Source organism: Mangifera indica, chromosome 18 (genome assembly GCF_011075055.1).
Source record: "Mangifera indica cultivar Alphonso chromosome 18, CATAS_Mindica_2.1, whole genome shotgun sequence".
In the NCBI taxonomy this organism is placed as follows: domain Eukaryota; kingdom Viridiplantae; phylum Streptophyta; class Magnoliopsida; order Sapindales; family Anacardiaceae; genus Mangifera; species Mangifera indica.
The window spans coordinates 10,114,475-10,137,206 of record NC_058154.1 but is presented as its reverse complement, the minus strand read 5'-3'; the positions used below and the strand labels follow the sequence as shown (position 1 = coordinate 10,137,206).

General features: G+C 31.5%; 2 protein-coding genes across 3 annotated transcripts; both read left to right on the top strand.

Annotated features, from left to right (window-relative positions):
* Nucleotides 1-731: 731 nt before the first annotated feature.
* On the top strand, nucleotides 732-5,204 carry LOC123202345 (probable E3 ubiquitin-protein ligase ZFP1). Of its 2 annotated transcripts, none has more exons than XM_044618226.1 (7): nucleotides 732-836; nucleotides 976-1,025; nucleotides 2,277-3,101; nucleotides 3,377-3,789; nucleotides 3,945-4,043; nucleotides 4,387-4,554; nucleotides 4,830-5,204. In XM_044618226.1, the coding sequence occupies exons 3-7, from the start codon at nucleotides 2,288-2,290 to the stop codon at nucleotides 4,974-4,976; spliced, it is 1,641 nt and encodes a 546-aa protein (XP_044474161.1). In that variant the 5' UTR covers nucleotides 732-836; nucleotides 976-1,025; nucleotides 2,277-2,287; the 3' UTR covers nucleotides 4,977-5,204. The 2 variants fall into 2 exon arrangements, with proteins under 2 accessions (XP_044474161.1, XP_044474162.1); XM_044618227.1 differs by having other exon boundaries at nucleotides 746-836; nucleotides 2,273-3,101.
* A 5,134-nt stretch (nucleotides 5,205-10,338) lies between these two features.
* On the top strand, nucleotides 10,339-14,700 carry LOC123202176 (homogentisate 1,2-dioxygenase-like). The gene is made up of 9 exons (XM_044617991.1): nucleotides 10,339-10,578; nucleotides 11,192-11,422; nucleotides 11,653-11,732; nucleotides 12,086-12,253; nucleotides 12,405-12,580; nucleotides 12,744-12,813; nucleotides 12,923-13,077; nucleotides 13,831-13,914; nucleotides 14,209-14,700. The coding sequence occupies exons 1-9, from the start codon at nucleotides 10,358-10,360 to the stop codon at nucleotides 14,428-14,430; spliced, it is 1,407 nt and encodes a 468-aa protein (XP_044473926.1). The 5' UTR covers nucleotides 10,339-10,357; the 3' UTR covers nucleotides 14,431-14,700.
* The last annotated feature ends 8,032 nt before the right edge of the window (nucleotides 14,701-22,732 follow it).

The window sequence follows — 22,732 nt, the reverse complement described above, 5'->3', positions numbered from 1 at the left end:
TTACATAATTAAATATTATTTTATTTTAATTTAAAATAATTTAATTATATAATAATATATACCAAATATATATTTATTTATATATTTAAAGTTAGTATTCTGATTTTTTCATTTTCTACACCTGGAAATACAAGTAAAATTTACTTAAAAACAGCATAATTAAAAAAAACAAAATTTACAGCATTTTTTTGACATTAACAAATTATTTCATTTAACTTTCAACAAATAAACTAACATGCTCACTTTATAAAATAAAAATATTAATTATTTTCATAACAAAATATTAATTATTTTATAAAATAAAAATTCAATTAATAATTTTTAAGTTATTTTTTGCAAATTAAAACCAAATAGTTTTCAATACACAATGAAAGAGAAGTTTTATTAATATAATAATGATATACTTGAATTTCAGTTTTTCCATAAATATAAGATATAAAATATTCATAAATATAACATAAATGATGTAATAATTAAAATAATTATTAAATAAATTTGAAAAAGATATCTAAAGGATATACTAATATTTTTTTTTACATATTATAAAATTATAATTTAAATACTTATAATATTTATTTATATATTTAAAATTATAAATAATCACAACTAGTTATTAATTTCCTTATTAAAATATTAAGTAAAATTAAAAATTAAAAATTTAATTTTCTGTGGAAGGGCAATTTTGTCATTAAAGTCAAACTTACACACAAAAAATCACCAGCGATAAAAATAAAAAAATAAATGAGGCTAAAAACCCATGAAGCTTTTTCTATATATATAAATAATCTCTATCTGTCTCTCCGATCTATCGATCTCTCGACTAATTCTTCAATCGGGTCAGTTAATTTTCCTTTTAGTTTGTCAATATTTTTGTGTCAAATTTAATAAAAATTTTGGTGTTTTCAAGTTCAAGGGTTGTTTTAATCACCATATCTGAATAATATTGTTATGATTTTTTAATCTGTTGGTTTGCAGTGAATTTCTAGATACATTCATAAGCTCCGGAATTTGTTCATGATAACAAGGTAACAATTTTTTTGATCGATTGTTAGCGACTTTGTCTTGAGTTTTTGTTAATTTGTGATGGGCCAGGCTTATGTTCTGTTGGTCTGCTCTCCAAAATTTGTTAAATTTCATGACTTTTGAAGTTTTCCTTCAGTTTTAAAGTATATTTTTTCTCGGACTTAGTGGGTTTTTGTTTTTAGAAGAGGAAATTGCGTTTTAGCATCATCTGTATGAGTTTTGATTGGGCTAAGTTTGTTAGGAAGATTCTTGCTTTTGTGGTTCTAAATGATATTTGGGGTTGTGGGTTGTAAGAATTTTTTTTTTAAAATGTTGTTTTAAAGCCTGATAGCTAGAAGTTTTAGATTGTATTTTGCGAGGATAAAGTTCGGTTTGATCAGTTACCTGATCGGGGTTCTGCTGCGGAATGTAATTTAGGCCGTTTTATTTTGCAAATTTGGTTGCTTTATAAGGTGAAGATGTGGATGGATGATCCAAATTATCTTCAGATGCAAATTCATATAAATGTTAAATGATAGTGGGTTCTGTTTCTGCATTGAGTAATTATACCTGGTAGAATGTCGAATGAAAGTATAAATGAGAAATAGAAGAGTGAAAATAGATTAAAATTGGCGGAGTCTCTAATTGTATTATAATTATGTAAGGTATGCTTATCGGGATCTTTCGTCATATTAGAATATATACGCGCTAGGTTGGAATGACAATATTACGAAAAGGATGACTGTTTTTCTGCACTCATAGATGAGATTCTTGTTGAACATGCAATGGGAACTTTGATATCATATCTGGCTTTTATTAAAGTGGAGCACGCAGAGAACTGAGAAGTACTCAGTGTCTGACAACTTTGTTTTTTCAGAAATTTCATTATACCATGTTGCATCATATAATGGCTGAAATGCTTTTGGGAAGCCGTTGTTACAGAATGTTATTTACTGAGTGAGGTCATTATCTGCTCTAGTTTTGTGTTCTTTTGGGCTTTAGATTTAAGTTTAAGTTAAACATGTGATAATCTCATTTTTTATCTTGATAGAACATGTTCAGTGTTTGAAATGTATGCTATTTGTCTTTTATCTCACTAGTGGATGTTTATTATATTGATTTGCATGGTGAATTACACATACGTTTGTTGTTTGTTAGTGGATGAATTGATGAAACAATTTCATGCTTTGGGCTTTTGCATGCCAATTAATGTTATGGTTTTTCATTCTCAACTGACTCAGCTGATATAAATGAATTTATATTTTGAAAGTCAGAAGGGAGGAGTATGGGCCAAAGAAATATGCCATGCACTAGTCAGATGATTGATTTAGAAATGGATCAGCAAAACCAAGGCTACATGCTTCGTGAGCCATGTGTCGTTATGGGTGGTGTCCCAAGCTTCCCACAGCCTATGCAAACTATGGTAAGAGCTTCAGGGAACACATCTAGTCTTGATGCTCATCAGCGCTATGATGGCACTATGCTCTATGGAATGCCACATTACCCTGGTGTTCATCATCATCATGCTGCAAATTTTGATCTTGTTGCGTCTACTGCATCCAACTTATATGTACCTTATATGCCAAACCCTTCATCTGGCATGCCAATAAATCATGGGTCCTCAGATCATTTGCCATCTTCGAGCAATTTTGGAGTCATTGGATTTTCTGCAGATGAATATGGAAGGAACAGCCACTATATGGATCATGTCAGAGGTTCATACAAGAGAAAGAACACTGAAGTTATTCCTGGGAGTTTCCAGTATATTAATGCCCCAGCTAGCTCTAGTTTGCCAGTTGCTCCATCAAATACTAGACTTCCTGATGGAGTAGCTCCAGTGGATGCTGCATCTTTTCCTGTACCTCAGTTCAGAGGGAGTGGCAATCCACCGATCAGGGATATAGAATCTCAAAGAAGTGTGAGAAACAGATCAGGGGCAACCGCAATGGATCCTGTTCTGGCACATAGCCATAACCACTTTTTTCAAGGGAACTATATTGGTCAGCCCTTTCAACCGAATGGCTCTCTCTGGTTGGACCAACACAGTGATGGTGGTGCTTCAGCCTGGACTCAGGCTCCTAATGTACCTTATATGCATGGTAATTTCTCCATTTGCTGCTGCTCCCTGCTTTTGGTCCTTTTATCTTGATGGATCCGTTTCCCTATCTAGAAAATAATGTTTGGTTACTTTTCCAGCGATCTAACTTTTTGTTCTTTGTTTTCTTCTTGGTCCCAAAGACTCCTTATTTCCTGCCTTTATCCTTAGGAAGCAGATTTTTAAGAGACGAAGTGTTAAGCGGTATTTGTATGTGACATGTACTGATTAACTTGGGTAGTTTGAATCAAGAGAGGATATCTCATGTATGTTTTACAGGTGGCAATCTCAGCAGCACTTCTATGGAATCTGGGAACATGGTTTTACAACGATTTCCTGAGACAGCTGGCAGCAGAAGTTCCTCGACTTTCCTGCATACTCCACCTGTCAACATCCAACATCACAGTTTTCATAGCCTATCACCACCTATTCAAGGTGCCAGAAGCCACAATATAAATGTTCACCCTCAAGTAGCAGCAGCAGCAGCAGCAGCTTCATATAGAGGTCCATCAAATTATGTTGCACACAATGGAATGAATCCTTCCCCACAGGATGGTTTGGAGATGATGCCAAGGCCTGTTGGACCTGTTCCACCTACTGGAATTAGGCTGTACTGGTCTCAACGAGGACCCATGCCTGAGGCAACTTTAAGACAACGCAACCTACCTCACCTGAGAGTTTTGCCATCTGATGTAATATTTCTACTTTGCCATTAGTCGTGCTTTACCTGAAAGAAGTACTTTTGTCTTTTATAGTCAATTATTTGCTTCTGTATGATGTTATTAGTTGACTACTATATTTTCTGTTTATATTTTGATTAAGGTCTTTTTGCTCATGTGTTGTATAGGGAGTAGCTATGCTGGAGATGCCAGATTTTTATGAAGTAGGGAATTTAATTGACCATCATAGAGATATGCGCCTGGATATAGAAGACATGTCTTATGAAGTAAGTTGAGCTACTTGTTCATTTAGAATAACCTTCAGATGCTTGATTGTCATCATAAATGTGGTTACTGGTATTTAGTGGGAGTGTCTGACCAGATTAGCGTTGAGCCATCATGTCAATGGGTATCATTGATATTTTGTTCTTAATAAAATTTGCATATCTATATAACATATAACTAACTTCCTATTCTTGATTGTCTATGATGTGGAATGAAAGAAATGCAGTTGCTTTATGGATTATTCAACTGTTAACATCCTGACAACTAGTGTGATTGTGTAATAAAAAATCAGTTCTGCATATCTTAGCATAAATGTAACAGAAAATCTCAATTTTCGTTTCTTAGGAGCTTCTTGCATTGGGAGAACGGATAGGCAATGTAAATACTGGGTTGTCAGAGGAAGCTGTCACAAGTAAATTAAAGATAAGAACTTATATATCAACTAAAACTGATGTCAACCTGGAAGCGCCAGCATCGATGGATCAGGAATCTGATTCTTGCATCATATGCCAGGTAACATGAGCTTTGAAATTTTCGGTTAATTTTTTTGAATTGGATACTTACTATTGTTTTCATTTAAAAAAAAAGAAAGTCAAACATATGGGCATTATTTCAATCTACTTGTAAGGTCAAGTAACAACTTATAATTTCGGTTGATTCAGAAGTCAGAATTCCACTTTATAGCATTATTTGAGTAACAGCATATATTTAGACTATATGCCTTAAATTAATTTGATTCATTCATAACTAACAGTTACCATATGTTATACTCATTTGGTGTATAACAGGAAGGGTATAAGAGTCAAGAAAAGATTGGAACTCTTGATTGTGGACATGAGTACCATGAAGAATGCTTGAAGAAGTGGCTATATCTGAAGAATGTCTGTCCCATCTGTAAATCGGAGGCATTGGCCACTAAAACAAAGGTTGCATAAAAATGGGACAAGTAAAAGGGTATACAAAGGGCGGAAATCCTGAGGCAAAAGTTTGAGAAATGGTGTGTTTGTCTTTTCTACTGATCTTATTTATATAACAAAGTGTATTTTGTGATGTAATTTGTACATGTACTTGCATATATCTGGCTAACAGTCACAATGACTTAATCATTTATTTGTTGCTCCTGTATTTATGAAAAAAAACTGTATATACTTTCTTGTTTTGCATTTGCCTTAACTTTACTCTGAATTATTATCAAGTGGCAGTTAACTGTTTTAAATTTTTTGTTATTGTGGTGTAGCTAGTCATTCTGCTGAACTTGTTGAAATATTATAACCTTGATGAGAATAAAATTGGAGGTTTATGTGTTTGCATTTTCCTACATGCTCTTCTGTGCATGGATGCTGAGTGATGAAGCAGGGGGTCAGAGTTTTGTTCTTGTAGTTGGATGATGTTATGGAAGTACACTGTCCAACACCTCATTTCCTGACGACTCACACATACACACACTTCCCAACTGCTTTAGGACAGATCCAAATCCAAAGGAAGGTGGTAAATATTCGTAAAGCATGTGGGAAAAGCTTGTGAAAAGCTAAAACCTGAGGGAGGTGTTTGTTTGATCAGGTCTGCTGACTGCTTTGACCGAACGGAACCATTACTAATGTCAAAGTCAGTGCCTACCCATCTTTCAGTTTGCCTACTCTCCAATTGCCACCACTATTTAATTTGTCTGTTTCACCATACGTTACTCTCCCTTGCACATTTTATTCTTATCATCTTTGTCCTTGTCATTACTTCAAAGCTTTTATCTTATTTGCCTATCAAATTTGACATGGAATTAGTCGCTAATAGATAAGCTTTTTCCAACAACGCATATCAACACATCTTAGGCACGCTGCATTTCAAAAATGTTTTCGTTTCCAAGATGTTTTGATCTTGGTATATAACATTTTAAGGGTATTTCAGAAATATAAAACAAATTTGAAGCACGTTTTAGAAAGAGAATTATATTTCTTTTCCTTATTTTTTAATCAATTATATGTTTTACTCTTTTTCATAATTTCAAGTTTTAACTCTGATTTCATCTCGTCTTCTTTGGTATCTAAGGCTTCTCTCCCCTCTAGTGCGTTAAAACTCATCTCCTCCCCATCTTTAAGTTTTTCAACTGTAGGCAAACACTTGAAAAATTGGTTTTATTAGATTTGATATATATATTAATTATTTAATTATCAGTTGATTAATCAATTTGATTGAGTGCATATCTTATTATTACTAAAAAGTTGATGTATTTTTTTTTAAAGAAATATAGGTTGTATTATTTTTTATATAATTTGGAATTTATAAAAAATCATTTATATTTTTCATATTTATACATTTTTTCATATTCATGTTTCTTATATTTTCAAGAAAATACGTTTCAGTATTTTCGATTTTGCATTTCCATGTTTCTTTGTTTCCGTTCCTGTACTACATAGCCACACATCATTAGCTAATATTCCCAGGGCAGTTCCTCTTAATCATTATTAAATATGCAATTCAGCTGTATCTTGATCAAAGTTTCAACATTTTCATATTTCTCTCTAAACTGAAAAGAAAAAGTTTTTGAAGAACTTATCAAATATGGACCTGGATTATTATCAAAATAGTTCATTTTGCCTTTTATTACGTGATAATGATAGAAAATATCATGATGTGGGTTAGCATTAATTATGATTTTGATTTACAAGTAATTGAATACTCTAATGACAGATTGTAGATGGACTTGAGTGATTTATAAAAATAAGTTAAATACACCGAACAATTATGCTTTCAGTGAACAGTATTAATGTACGCATAAAGTTTATTAGAACTTTGATGGGAGGGTCAATTAACCTATTATATATTTGCTAGATACACACTCTGACATCACATGTAATACAACTTATCCTATTGATAGCTATTATTCAAGAAGGTTTCTGGAATGAATGACCATTGACGTTGAGAGGTAATTTCGACAGTTGTATAAATTCAAATTGTTTGACATTTAAGATATTCTTATAATGCTAATGAATTTAATCCAGTATTCTTATAACTCTAAAAAATTTAATTTAGTTTATACAAAAATAAATCTTACAGACAAAACTTATAATATGTCACAATAATTTTCAGTTCCCCTTGTCTCCGGAAATCGTGTACATATTTAGCACTAAACTAAAAGGAAGTGTCAATTGCATACAAAAATGCAAACTCAGATGGTGAAAACGAAGAGGCAAACGCAAAGCCTTCCATGGGAAGACTTAGAGCCCTCCGTGTTGCCTATGATATTCAGATGTTTAAGTCTCAAACAATATTATATGTACATACTTTTGAGTACGTAATTAATATATACTAATACTTAATTTAAAATAATTCAAATATATGATGACATATTAACTGTGTATACAATTGTGTATTAAAAAACGTGTCTAGGACTTGTTGTTTTGCCCTCCTTGTATATGCCGGGCGTGACTTTCAACAACCATATACACCCTTTTCTGGAATTCAATACTAGACCTTCGATTGATCAATTATCTCGACAATGAAAGGGTTGGTGGGTTGCAATCTACTTTCCAAGTAAACATATCTTTGGATACTTTGCAACTGTTTACATAGCTGGAAGAACTCATAATATTTCTTCTGTCTTCTGGCCTTCTGATGTTACTTCCAAGGCCTTGCCTATATACATATCTTTGCTTTATTGGAAGAAACTTGGTGTTTTTCATGCAAGATTGAATCCTGAAGAGGGGTTCGCTGTTTTATCGCAACTCACTGAGTTCTGTGAGAGTCTTGTGGAGCCTGGTGTTCATGAAGAAGTCACACAAGGAGAAGTGTTATGTACTGCAGAAGGCTTCCCAGGACTTAAAAACTGTTCGATTTATCTGAGCCCACTTTGTCTAGCAAAGGTCTGGAAAATCTGTTAGATCAGAGATCAAAGAACCTGAAAGAGCTCAAAAAATTACACTGTTTGATCCTGGAAACGATGGTTAAGATATAAGGGAAACAGACTGTTGTTTACTGAAAGCTTGGAGGAAACAATTGCTTGAAAAAGCTTCTAAAGCTTAAGAATCTGAAGAAGTTTATTCACTGTTTAGAAAGATCCTGTCAGGAATGCAAAAATGTTATGCTGAAAGATAATAATCGTCTCAAAAACTGAACACTTAATCATGAGAGCATTTCTGTGAATGTAATTTTTGTTGATTTCATTTTTAATCTTACAGATATGATAAAATTCTGCAAAATGAATGAATGACTGAAAATAAATCATTTAGTTGCAGTCAAATACAATGACAAATAGATTGAAAAAGACTTTCTATTCTAAAGCAAAGGAACTGCAATTAGGACTACAGTAGCCAAAAAGAAAAAACCAATGCACGACGTTGAAGAGCTTGAAGTAGCTAGATGCAAAATTGATACCAAGATGGAGTGATGCAGCAATTTCTTGACTCCGAACCATAAATCAAGCTCACAGAAGCTTAAGCATGGTGGTAAAGCCAGAAATTCGTTATTTAATAATAATATTAAAAAAATATATTTTCATCTCCTTTTTTTCTCTCAAGTTCTTAAAATTAACATTTCACCCTATATCCGAACTTTGAAAAGTGACTCTTCCCCCCTCCCAAATCCCAAAGTTTTTTCTTCACCCCTCTCTCTAGCCATTAGGGATTGACAAGGTGCATTGATGGATGGTGAGGTCTGGGCGACGCTAGTTGTCCAGATATCTAGATGACGTTGGTCACATAGAGGTCATCCTTTAGATGACTCTGTCTTGTTCTTTAGTAGTTAGGTCATTGTTTATTAGAGAAAATGACCAGATTTTTAGGTTTGGTATTCTAGGGATGAAAAGTAAATTTTTCAAAATTTAATATAAGGGAAATTGTTAGTTTTCCAAACTAAGGGGGAGGCAATAAGATAATTTTAATTATTTTAATATTACTAGTAAAATGAAAATTTTACTCCTTTACCTTAATAGAAAATTTGTGGGCTATATCATAACAGACTAAAACTTGGGTAGGTATTTAGGTTTTTTATCTCTCACAGGTATATGTTTGTTATTTCACCAAAACTTGGGTGGGACATAGTCCTTTGGCCTAAAAAAAAAAATATAATTCATTATTTTTCTCTTCTAGGTTTTAAACTAACAATTTCACCCTCTCTAAAGTTTTTTAACTTTGCTAAATAATATTTTTCCCCTCAAACCTAAGGTTTCCATATTTTTCCCATTTCAGCTGTCGACCCAAACTTTAAAAAACTTCAATTTAACTCCTCTTCAACTTCATTTTACTCAAATCTGGTGACCTCTCCCTTTGTTGACCTTGGCTTCTCTCATACGATGATGCAATGAATTTCTCCTATGTCAAGTTCGTCACATGATGTCTTGAAGATCTCTTCGTTTTAACGAAGAGAACTTTGCTTGTGCCTCTGTGCATTGGCCAACCATTTTGACAGAGATTAGGGCTGGACTTGAGCCGAGCCAGCTCGAGCTAGAGCTCGGCTCGGCTTGGTTCGAGCCCAAAACAAGTTGGGCTCTGATCGGCTCGATCGAGCTCGAGCCGAGCTCGAACTGGCTCGGTATATTTTTTTAAAATTTTTTATACAAAACGACGTCATTTTGATTCATATATATATATAAAACGTTACCGTTTTGATATGAAAAACGAGCCGAGCCTAGCCATAACCTAGTCAAGCCGAAAACGAGTCAAACTCGAGTCGAATATTAAAAAACTGAGCCAAGCCCGAGCTGGCTGCGAGCTGAGCTCGGCTCGGCTCGAATCCAGCCCTAACAGAGATAGATAGTAGCTGAACAAGAGAAAAGGAGGAGTCTCTAGAGACAGGTAGTGGCTGAAATGGGAAAAAAATACTAAAAGTGAAGAAAAATAAATACTTTTTTAAACTGAAAATATTTATGTATGAATGAAATTGTTAGTACGTAAAATCTAAAAAAAAAGATAAAATTTAATTTTTTAATAATATTATTAAAATAATAATTTCATCTTTAATTATAATAAATTTTTTAATAAAAATTGATTAATAAATAAATATTTAGATTTTAAAAATATCAAAAATATGTTTTTATCTTTATATTGTAAGTTAGATAGAAAGTAGTCCTTTGACCCAAGTTTTAAGGGAATAAGATAACGTCTGTCTCACATGGAAAACTTCCAAAAATTGCCATGCCATGCCTATGGGCTATGACACATCAGAGCCGTACAATCCATCGCGTAACGTCGCCCTCAAGTCCGAGATACTCAACTAGTACACGTCTCTCATTCAATCTTACTGCCATGTCATCTCATCATCATCATCTTTCCTCGTATTTCTATATATGCTCAGACTTGAGCTTTAGCTGGAGCTCACATTTATCATGGAGAAGAAGCAATCATCCTCATCCGTTGGCAAAATCAACGGCGGAGATTTTTCTGATCTCTCCTACGAATCAGGATTCGGTAACTCGTTCTCCTCCGAGGCCATTGACGGTGCTCTGCCACGTGGACAAAATAATCCTCTTGTTTGCCCCTACGGTCTCTACGCCGAACAGCTTTCCGGCTCCTCCTTTACTTGTCCTCGCAAGCTCAATCAACGCAGGTTCCTATATTTTTGGAAATTAATTTTCTTAATTCACTCAGAAATAGGTTAAAAATTACTTAATTTTGAGAAAGAGTTAAACATCAGAACAGCTTTCCGTCTCCTCCTTTACTTGTCCTCGCAAGCTAAATCAACGCAGGTTACTATATTTTTAGGAATAAATTTTTTTAATTCACTCAGAAGTAGGTTAAAAAATACTTAATTTTGAGAAAGAGTTAAATATCAGGAATTCTGATATAATAGTTTTTAAAATATTAGCGTGCAACTAAGAATAGTAAAGCTGTCTATTTTGTTAATCAACTGTTTGAGGTTAGTCTTTATCATTTGGGCTTAAGAGAACAATTAGATTATGAATTTAGTGTAATTTTTTTGTACTCTTAAGTAACTGGAAATAATTTCATGTTTCTTTGTGATATTTAAGTGATTGAGATTTGTGATATTAAATTTTGACATCCCTTTGTTACATATAGGGTCACTATCTGGTGTCTGCGTTTGAAATTTTATTTGTCTATTTTTAATTCTATCTGCCCGATATATTCTAATTGTTCTGTGGAATTGTTATTGTTCTGTTGTTGATTTATATATATATATTTTTGTGGGTTCTTTTGTGCAGTTGGTTATACAGGATAAAGCCATCAGTAACACACGAACCATTCAAGCCTCGAGTGCCTGCTCATGGAAGGCTTGTTAGTGAATTTGACAAATCTAACAGTTCTACTACACCGACTCAGTTACGTTGGAGGCCTGAGGATATTCCAGATTCACCCACTGATTTCATTGATGGCTTATACACAATATGTGGGACTGGAAGCTCACTTCTTCGCCATGGATATGCTATTCACATGTAATTGATATTCCATAATCATTTTTATGTAGTCAAGTTAATATTATTCATTTTTTCAGTCCTGAAGTTTCGATAAAAATCAGAAAAATTAAAATGTTGGATAAGATTATAGGTCTTATAATTTGTAAACCATCTTAATTTCTCTTAAAACTGAAATTTGAAGTGGTAGTTGTTGAATACATGTATGCTATATGGGCGTTTTGATAAGATGAAAATTTATTTACTTATAGGTACGCTGCCAACACATCAATGGAAAACTCTGCCTTCTGCAATGCAGATGGTGACTTTTTGTTTGTTCCCCAAAAAGGAAGTAAGTTAATTGCAATCTTTTCCAGAATTGAGTGTTAGTGACATCTTGTTTGGAACCTGGTTGCTGTGCTTGTTTCCCTGTATATGGGAGACACCTTTTCTCTTTGTATTGTCCCTTTTGAAACTTTTTTACGTGACTAAGATTTTAGATCATCTTTGTTTTCACAACTTTTTCTTACCTGCCTGCATTGTTTGGTGCTTATACATTTGACTGCATCATTCCGGTCTTTGGCTAACAAAATTTTCTAATCTCTTTGTTCTGCTTGGTCATTTGGGAGTCTGTTCTGGAGTGTATTCATCTTTGGCAGTTTTTTTTTCCTTTTTTTTTGGTGATACTTTGTATTGGTTGTGTAGGGCTGTGGATCACCACTGAATGTGGAAGATTACAAGTCTCACCTGGTGAAATCGCTGTTTTACCCCAAGGCTTTCGTTTTGATGTAAGTTTGCCAGATGGCCCATCACGTGGTTATGTTGCAGAGATTTTTGGTACCCATTTTCAGCTTCCAGATCTTGGTCCAATAGGTATGTGATCTCTTTTTCATTAGTTTTATAATGCAAATGATTTTTCACAAGTGTAAAACTAATATAGTTATTGTATCATTCCACTTAACTTACATTATTGGGCATCTTGAAAGTGTAACAATGTGGAAAACATAATTTTAATTGCATGCAGGAGCTAATGGTCTGGCAGCACCAAGAGATTTCCTTGTTCCAAAAGCCTGGTTTGAAGACAAATCCTGTCCAGGATATACAATAGTGCAAAAGTTTGGTGGGGATCTTTTTACTGCAAAACAAGATTTTTCTCCTTTCAATGTAGTTGCTTGGCATGGTAATTATGTGCCATATAAGGTAAGTTAATCCACTCATTTGAGTATTTAGGATGAAGGGAGGCATTTTATTGGCTTTCTTGGTTTATTTCAAGTGTTAAATGATCAGATGAAATTAAAATTAGCTCATTATCATAATCAGCCTTATTTCAGTTAAATTTAACTGAAACATCTTTTTCTTGCAGTATGATCTTAGTAAGTTCTGCCCCTATAATACTGTTTTAGTTGATCATGGTGATCCATCTATAAATACAGGTAGGTGAATATGTATTCTCATATTTCTTTTCTCCAGAATTTTGGTCTTTTTTCATCATTTATAACTTATTTTTAATTTAACTTAGTGAATTTGTGCTTTGTTTTGCAGTTCTGACAGCGCCAACTGATAAACCTGGTGTGGCATTGCTTGACTTTGTCATTTTCCCACCTAGATGGTTGGTGGCTGAGCATACATTCCGACCTCCATATTACCATCGTAATTGCATGAGTGAGTTTATGGGCCTGATATATGGTGGATATGAGGTATATATTCATCCAAACTCTAGTTTAATTCTTATGTGGTCTTAGTTTTACAATTTTGGGTGATGACACACAATTTCTTACTTTTGAAGTTAGCAATGAATGAGATAAATTGGTTATTGTTATGTCTTTTTATTGTGGAAAGATTGAACATACCTATTGCTGTATTTTGGAATATCCAATTCTTGTTTTTAGTGCTGTTAAATCTAAATCAAATATCAGTTGTGTGGTTCTGCCCCCCAGTGTTTTAATTTACTTAGTAAGATGTTGGTGATAGCTAGTTGGATCACTTGAGTTGAATAAGAGGTTTTGGGAATTAATGAAACTCACATGAGGATTGACTTGGTTTTGTTGGAAATCAAAGGCTTTTTAAAGAAAAGATAGAAAAAGCCATTTTGACTTCTGCTGGGCAAACAGAATGGGAAGTTAAGAATGTTTACTATTTCATGCCCTGGTACAATTACCTATGGGTGTAATTGAGCCAAGTTGTGCTTGGTTTGATTAACTTTGGGAAAGCATGAAATAACCTTTTAGGGGTGTAAGTGTAATATTTACAAATTTAGGGGCTTATTGTATTTTACTTAAACCAAGTTGTGAGCTCATGAGCTCATTGAGCAGACCATCCTAAAGCTCAAGCTCAGCGTTGTTCGATTAACACCCCTACAATTACCTAATTATGCGGGAGTTTTACTGTTTAAGCACATGACTTAGCGTTTATTCGTACAATTAACTACTTTTATTTTTGTTTTATTCAAGGCAAAAGCAGATGGCTTTCTCCCAGGCGGTGCAAGCCTTCATAGTTGTATGACTCCCCACGGTCCTGATACTAAGACATTTGAGGTATACCTCTGGTACACATTTTTTGTATGTGGTCTGCTCATATCCCTTGGGGCTTTCCTTTTATTTCCTTTTTCAAAGCTATATATCGAGTCTGTTGACCAGATTACGTACTCATTCTAAGGTTTCTGAGTGAAAAAATTTGAACAAAATGGATGAATTGTTTTTCTTCTAGATCTTTCTTTGGTTCATAACCATATGTTGTCATAGCTCAATTGTTCTATGGGCTGTATAGGTGTTTTGAGCTGTTCCAATGCATGACAAGCAATCCCGGTCTAATAACTCTTTTCGACGCAGGCCACCATTGCACGTGGAAATGAGGCAGCACCATATAAAATCACCGATACCATGGCCTTCATGTTTGAATCATGTTTAATTCCCAGAATCTGCCCATGGGCTCTTGAATCTACCTCTATGGATCATGATTATTACCAGTGCTGGACTGGGTTAAGATCCCATTTCTCTTGCGAAGTAACTGATAATGGAGGTGTCGAGGAGCGCCGGAATGGACACTCTTGAGCCTTGCTCTAGGCTACCATGTACGTGATCTGATCAATCTTCAGGCATTTGTTCTACGTATAATAATTGCATAGAAATGATAGAATGTATACAGATATAAAATAACAAAGCTGGAATGAATCAACACATATGGGAATCGTTTTAGGGGTTGCCTAATTAGTGTTTATGATCGCCCTGTTTTCAGCTTTGATCAATAATATGAGTGTACAAACAGTAATCGATATGTAAGCTTCAGAAATGTGTCTATTTAAAGCTTATCTTTTAAGTTTATACACTCTACCTTTTTGTCTTGTGAGCTTAATAATAACGGCTTATTACCGTGCTACCCCGGAGGTTTGGCACTAAAACTCTTCCTTTAATTTTGGGAATCTAAAGTGTTTCCTCTATATGATTATTTTTTTGTTAATCAAATATAAGGTTAGATTTGAGTCAAGTTTATTCGAATTCAAGCTTAATGCAAATGAACTTAGTTTAAATGAGCTTAAGTTTGAGTCTAAAAGTAAAATATTTTCGCGATTGAGTTCGAGTTTTAGGGTGTCCTACCTAGTTAGTAAATGTGGAAATGACAAAAAAATTGCATGTGAATTATATGGGTATAATATAACGAATAATGAAAATATGTTTGTTAAAAAAGGCCTTTGAAATTTGTGTATGGGAAAAGTACAAAACATGTATATATAGGTTTAATACGACACATCATTAATAATACGTTTTTAAAAATACAGCGATATCATAATAATTTTAGTACTTTTTATGAATTTTCTATTGAAAATCAATATAACAATTTAAATAACAATTTAAATGTAAAATATTTAATTAATTATTAAACACAATATAACATAATACATAATCAAAATTTTTTGTACAATAAATAACATATCAGTCAATTATAAAAATCAAATAAATTAATTAACTTGGTTTTCAGACTTTAAATTATAGTGAATTTTTGTACAGCTCACATGAAAGGAAAACGTAAAATTACGACTAAGAATTAAGAAAGAAATGTTGTTGGTTTTTTATTAAATGGTAATGGTATTTTCGTAAATATTTGAAAATAAAAAGAACAATTTTATACTTTAAGTTTAGCCAAATTTTCAAAAATACAATTAACATAAAATACGGCGTATAATTCGAATTTAATATAGGAAGGACATAAAATATGTGTATAATACATTTAGGTTCAAAAATTATTTTGAACATGATTAATATGCTAAGGGGTCTAATTCGTCGAACTTGTAAGCTTAAAAAATTTGATATGAATCAATAAAATATAATATCGATTTGATCAATATACATCAAATTGAGATGTCATCATTTAAAAAATATATCATGAAAACTCCTAAAAGTTTAAAATTTTTTATATACCTCCTTACTATATATTCATTTACTCTAAAAAAATATATCAATCTATATCTGTAATATATATTATATCATAGGAGTGTACCATATTATATAATATATCTATTGTATCACATTAATTTTATATTTTTTAAAATATATATTATTCTTTATCTGTATTATATCATATTATATTATAAAACACATATTATATATTATAGGATACTGATAATTATAATTATAAAAATAATTGATTATATGATAATCAATTCTTCTATGTTTGATATTGATACAACTTATGATAATTGAATCATGAGTAACCATATTTCAATTGTGATTATTTGTGTTAAAATATCGGACATGCAACGATAAATTTTTATACGATAATTTTGAAAATTTTAAATATCTATCATTAAATTATTATTGATAATGAATTCTGTCAAAAATAGGGGTATAATAGTCATTTTATGCAATAATAAAAAATGAACAAATAATAAAGACGAAAGATTAAATTGAAACGAATAATAATGGAAGCAATGAAGATATAAACAGATTTTGGTGGTGAATCCAGGGTGGGGAGCAGTTGAAATTGACAACCGAAGACCAAGAGGTCGACCACTTGGATCAAAAAACAAATCCAAACACAGGCCATAAAGGGCCATAACTACTGCTACTTACACACATTCAAACTCAAGCTGCTTTGAGCTTTTTCTTCTTCAATCCAAACTCTTTTTACTTTCTATGTTTCTCTTGGTTTTGTTACTGACGATTTCCATGGACTGTTGCCGGAATGCCTCCGTCTCCAATGAGTACTACCAGCCCGAGCAAGTCCTTTCTCCTCCTTGCTCAAAGCTTGACTCTTTTGATGACCTTTTCCCTGATCAAAACATGGTCTGCTCTTCCTCTTTCTTTCTTGCTTTCATCTCAGTTTTGTTGCTTGGTGTGTGTGTGTTTCATCTCAAAGCCATTTTGCTTTCATCTTGATCTCCTTGTCTTGCACCGACCGGTGAGGGAGAAGACAACTGACAGTCGTTAACAACAAATTATTTTCGAGAGAAAAAGAAAAAACTCTATGGAGGAAATTATAGTTTTTCAAACTTTGGGGGAGGAGGAGTGGGAATTGTGAGACTTTTAAACTTGAAAAGGAAAATATTATAAAATTTCAACTTTTTAAATAAATAATAGTTATACCTCTTAACTCTAATTGATATTTTTAATAAAAATTGAGTCATATATGAGTATTTAGATTTTTGAAATCTCTGTGTATTTGTCTTTACATTAAAACTTGGGTAATAAATAATCCTTTGGCCTATTAATTAATATAAAAAGGGGAAATTAGCAATTTAAATTTAAACTAACCAAAAAAACTAATGGAATTAGATGATAGGTGGATATTTAACTTTTTTAAAATTAATGGATGGAAATTTGTCATTTCACTAAACCTTGGGTGGCATCGGATCTACATCTATGCCATTTATCACAAAAAAAGGGAATAAATAAAAAAAATCAATTAATTGTAAAATTCACGAAAAATATAATACTAATATAACAATTCGATAAAATTATATATATTTACTTTAAGTATACAAATATATATATATAAAATTAAGAAATTTTGAATTAAAGATAAAATAATACTCAATCATGTAATAACACTTATGAGTATATATATTTGTGTATTTAAAATGGATACGTAAAATATTGCTAAACAATTTTCATTACAACATTATTGTATAATACTTTTAAAATCTAAAAACTGACTGGAGTTGAGTATTTTTTTTTTTTTAAAGTTTTCAAATTTTATATTGAAAGATTTATTGTTATTTAGTTAATTATTAAAATATTTCAATAATATGCTATTTTACGTAATTATAATTTTTATTCAAATAATCAATTACATATTTAATTCAATGTTACACTCAATATGTGAGAATATTAATTTAATTCACTCCACTTTTATCCAATTCAATATTAAATATTGAATCCAAAATAATGCCTACAATAATATACAACATAAAAAGAAAAGAATATTATTTACTTGTAAAAAGAGAAATAACATGTGATCAAGTAAAATAAAATTGCATTAGCATGTATATTAAGGTTGGATTTGATTCGAATTAAACTCGAGTTCACCTAAAATCGAACTCAGCTTGGCTTAAGTGAAACCAAACTCAAGTTTGTCGACTTCATCTTAAAGGTGTTTAAGTTTAATTCATTTATAAAGAGTTGAACTTGAGTTTGAGTTTAAACTGATATTTGAACTCAGTTTAGTATTGTAGTCGAACAAAAAACGATTAAAACAACATCGTTTTGATGTATATTGGTTAAAATGACATTATTTTAGTCAATTTGTGTAAAAAAATTTTCAAACTCGCAAACTAAACACCCTAAAAGTTCAAACCAGAGATTGAACTTAAAAATTTTTAACTCTCAAATTTGAGCTAGCTTGAATCGAACTCGTTTCAGATATTAACTATGAAAAGTAGATAATCTTGATTTGATAATGAATTATTGTCTATAAAGGTGTGTTTAATTTCGATTATTTTTTGTCATTATTAAGAAAATTCTGTCACACAAATAGATTACATGAAAAATTAGTAAATACAAATAATTATTATAATTAATTAAATTAATAGGTGTAAATAATTATTATATTTGATTAATAATAATAAATAATTATTGGACAATATTTTACTAAAATATACTAACCATCGCATAATTCTTTTCTTTCATTAAATCAAAGTGGCAGGCAAGCAAAGGCCTTTTTTGGAGGTTGCTCCTGTCCTCCGCAGAAAGGTTTATGTGAATGCTGCGAAGCACCGTCTCTTAAATGTTTGGAGTTTTCCGAGGAAGATATGCGATGGTTTACCATGAATGAACAGGAAAGCCACATTCATGTTGTGCCTATGTGGACCCTTGCAAGCATCAAACGACTTAAACATGTATCCGATCAATATAAGGTGAGAAACATAATTTTCAACAATAAATGTGAAACTCAAATCTGTGCTTGTGTTATTTAGGCACAAAAATAAAAGGAATGATGAAGAGGATAAATTAGAAGCATTGAATGTACAAGTGTTTCCAGATTCTTGCTTGGTGAATGCTTGCCTATATGCGCTAGGGCCACGAACAGCTAGGTTGTTTGTCAAGGTTCGGGCTAGAGCAGTAATGCATATTATGTTATGATCTTCTTCTTCTTCTTCTCTCTCTCTCTTTTGGGATTGATAAGAAACATAAATGTTATTAACTGAAATAATTACAACAGAATGAACAAGATGTCCACAAAAGTTGAAGATATATTTGAAAGATCACAAAACTATATGCTGTAAAGAAGGCCAATATAAAAACTTAACATGTTTTCACCAATGCCACCAGTATGTCGGTAAAACCAAAACTCCTTCGCAGTCTAAGTGAATGAAGAAAAAAAGATATCCACTCGTACACTCTTCTTGTTAAAGGCACTGTTCTAGCTTTATCTGTTGCGGAGAACTAGACCAGCAGTGATTGTTTGGAAATCTTTAGGAAAAAAAAAAATCTTATTGTTTAAGTTAAAAGTGAATATAGCATAAAACGAAACAAAAATGAGTGAACGAAATCCGCATTGATATTGAAGGATGATAACCATCTTAATTCTCTCATATACTGACTTTGTGATGTATCTGGGAAAGACTGGCCTATAATCTCCCTTTAGTGAAGTATATCAATGCCAATGGCATCCCAGACTCAGGAAGTATCAAATAAGTGATATGATATGATTTAAATTTGTTTACTTTAAATATGAATCGAATTTGAATAAAAAAGTTTGACTCATTTTAAAATTGAGTTGAATTCGAGCTATAAAGAGTTTTGCTTGGTTTAGCTTTCGAACTGAATAGATAATTCGATTCGATTCGAATTTAACTTATGATCTAATCTGAATTATGTTAAACAATGTTGTTTTATCAATAGACCATGAATTCAAACTATGTATTTAAATCATATATTCGAGTTATAAATTTGAGTTATAAATTGGAACTAAACTAATTTTTATTCTAATCGAACTCGAATCAATGAGTGCTCAGGTTTGGCTCAGTTCATATCCACCCTTACTTTATCCATTTAATAATCAAAGATGAAGATATTATTATTATATTTGATTGAGTACGAAGATCACAACCGTTCAATTTAGGAGCAAAATAAAGTCTTAACGAATTACATGTCGTTAGAAATCCCAAGTTTGGGAAAAGCACAATTAAATACATGCAGATTTAGGGATCAATGGAGGGACGATATTTGACATTCACTCAACTGCTTAAGAACATAGTCTCTCCTAAAATCAACTGGCAAGGAAAAGAAAAAATCTATCTTGTAAGCTTCCTTGCAAATGTGCTCTCCAGCATCAAGCATATCCCATCGGCTGAAGCCATCCAACTGCGTTAGCTCCTTAAACAACATCATTCTTCTGTCGTTTCCTTCAGCCCCTTTTCTGAAGAAAGAAGCAATCACTCTAATGTCTTCCCTTACTCCTTGATGTGCAGCACGAAACTTTCTGGTCTCTTTAACCAATTCAGAGAAGCCATCAACACTTCTCTTCTTCTTACTAGTGACTGCCTTTTGTGTTGGAGCAGCAATAGTGGACTGACATGTTGATCCAACAACATCTTCTTTAGTTTCAGGATGCTCAAAATCAATTTCTTCCATGGCATCAGCACTGTGGACAATCTAAGCAAAATCTGAGGTTACTATCTTTGGAGCTACATAAATTGGCTTATTTTTATTTTTCTTCCGAACTCTAGTAGTTCCTATTGAATCCATATTCGGTGTGATGACAACTTATACACAACTACGGATTTCAGGACATTTACTTCACATAAGGAAATGAGAACTACAGGTTCGTAATCGGACACCATAAAGAAGATTCAAGAGAAGTAAGCCAGAAGCAACAAGGCCAAAGGATTTATTTCTACTTAAAGTATGTTGTTTTCTTAAGTTTTTCACCATACTTAACTTTAAAAATCTCATTTATCTATCTATAAGTAATTAAGTCTGTTTGTTTTAATAGCAAAATCGTTATTTTATATTTAATATTAAAAATAAACTTAAATTTGATTTTATTTTTTTCTCCTAAACTTTAAAAACTAATAATTTTTATCCTATACAAGTTTTTAAAAACCGCATTTTCCCTTTAAGGTGTCTAATTTTTCACATTCAATTTTTCTAACAATAAAAAAACTTCTTCAACAATTTTTAGACAATGTTTTTTTCTTTCTGACATATTCTCTTTTTAATCGTTCTTCTTTTAATGATATGCGTTATCATTATCGTCAAAGAATGAAGATGACTCATCTTTATCAACGATAATGATGAAAATTCTTCATTAGCAAAGAGTCCTTGGCATGTACTAACTTAATCAAAATATAGTTGTTTTATTAATATCTCTAAAATATTAATATTTTAATTTATTTATTTTCTTAACAAAAGAATAGATTTTTATAGTCAAAAAATAATAATAATAAACAATACTACATGCAGAGCAGAGGGAACTGAGTTCAACGACGGGTAGGCCCTTCTCGACTTAACAAACCAAAAAACCAAAAATTTATATATATTTATAATGTTGCCATTACTTTATATAATTAATTTAATATTTAATCAATAAAATTCATTTTTTATTTGAAAAATTAAAATTTTTATCACTATTTTATTCCGTGTATACAAAAATACCACCTATCTCAAAGCTTAAATAAATATACTACAATAGTAATCAACTTTTCCAAAATACCCCTCTTTAATCTTTCATGCATATATTCTCTCTCTTCTTCTCTGTAACTTTTTTCTTTCTTCTTCCTCTTTTTTTAAAGTGATAAAGAAATCATACAGAAAGATTCTTACTCTCTTCATCCTCATCTTAAAAAACAAAAAGAGAAAGGAAAAAACTGAATTCTTCAAAGTGAGGATATAAAAAAAAAGAGTAACCCACAAAAAAACTCAGCAACCCACAAAAAAACTCAACCACATCCATTTTATACTTTGGAAGAAATGACCATCGAAAAAGATCATTTAGTAGGATTTAACTAGAAAAAAAATTAACATTTAAGGTTTAAAACTGAAAAAAAAAATTTGTGTTTAATTGAAAAAAAAAAAAACATTGGCATGAAAGTTCTGGGTATTAAAGGTTGGCGTTAAATGCCAACCCTTATATGTATATAATATTATAATATTAATATTAATATTATAATATATAATATTGAATAATATTATTATATTAATATAATATATAATATATTAATATTATATAATATTATATATTAATATTATATTATAATATATTATATATTATATATTAATATATTATATTATATAATAAAATATATATAATATGTTATATTATATTATATTAATATGAAGAATTCTTAATATTATAATATTATATATTATAATATATTATATATAATATAATAATATATTATTATATTTATATTATATTTTTAATTAAAATATTATAATTATATTATAGTATAATTAAATGGTTGACGCCCCTGAAGTGACTCATGCAGAGAATCTCTGTAATTCTCTCTTCTTCCTCAACTGAGGAAGGAATCCCAGCAGCATGACAATAAAATATTAGTATTAATGAAAGCAAGAAAACATGTGATTGAACAATAAAACCCATGAGAATCCATTATAAAAGATTCAAATTGGACATAAGAGAGGGAGAGACAAAAATTGCTAAATTTATTAAGAGAATTAACATCTACTGCAAAGACTTCACAGCAAAATCATCCACGTTCAAGTGAGTGTTGACTTAACCCCATATATTATTTGTTTTCTTTATAGATTATTGAAAATGAAATAAGTATGGTATTTTCATGTTAATGTAAAATTTAACTTTATTATGATTTTATATTGTTAAATTGTTTAATGCTATTATTTCATGTTGTATTTTTGTCAACCAAAATAAAAAAAAAATCTAATAAATTTCCAA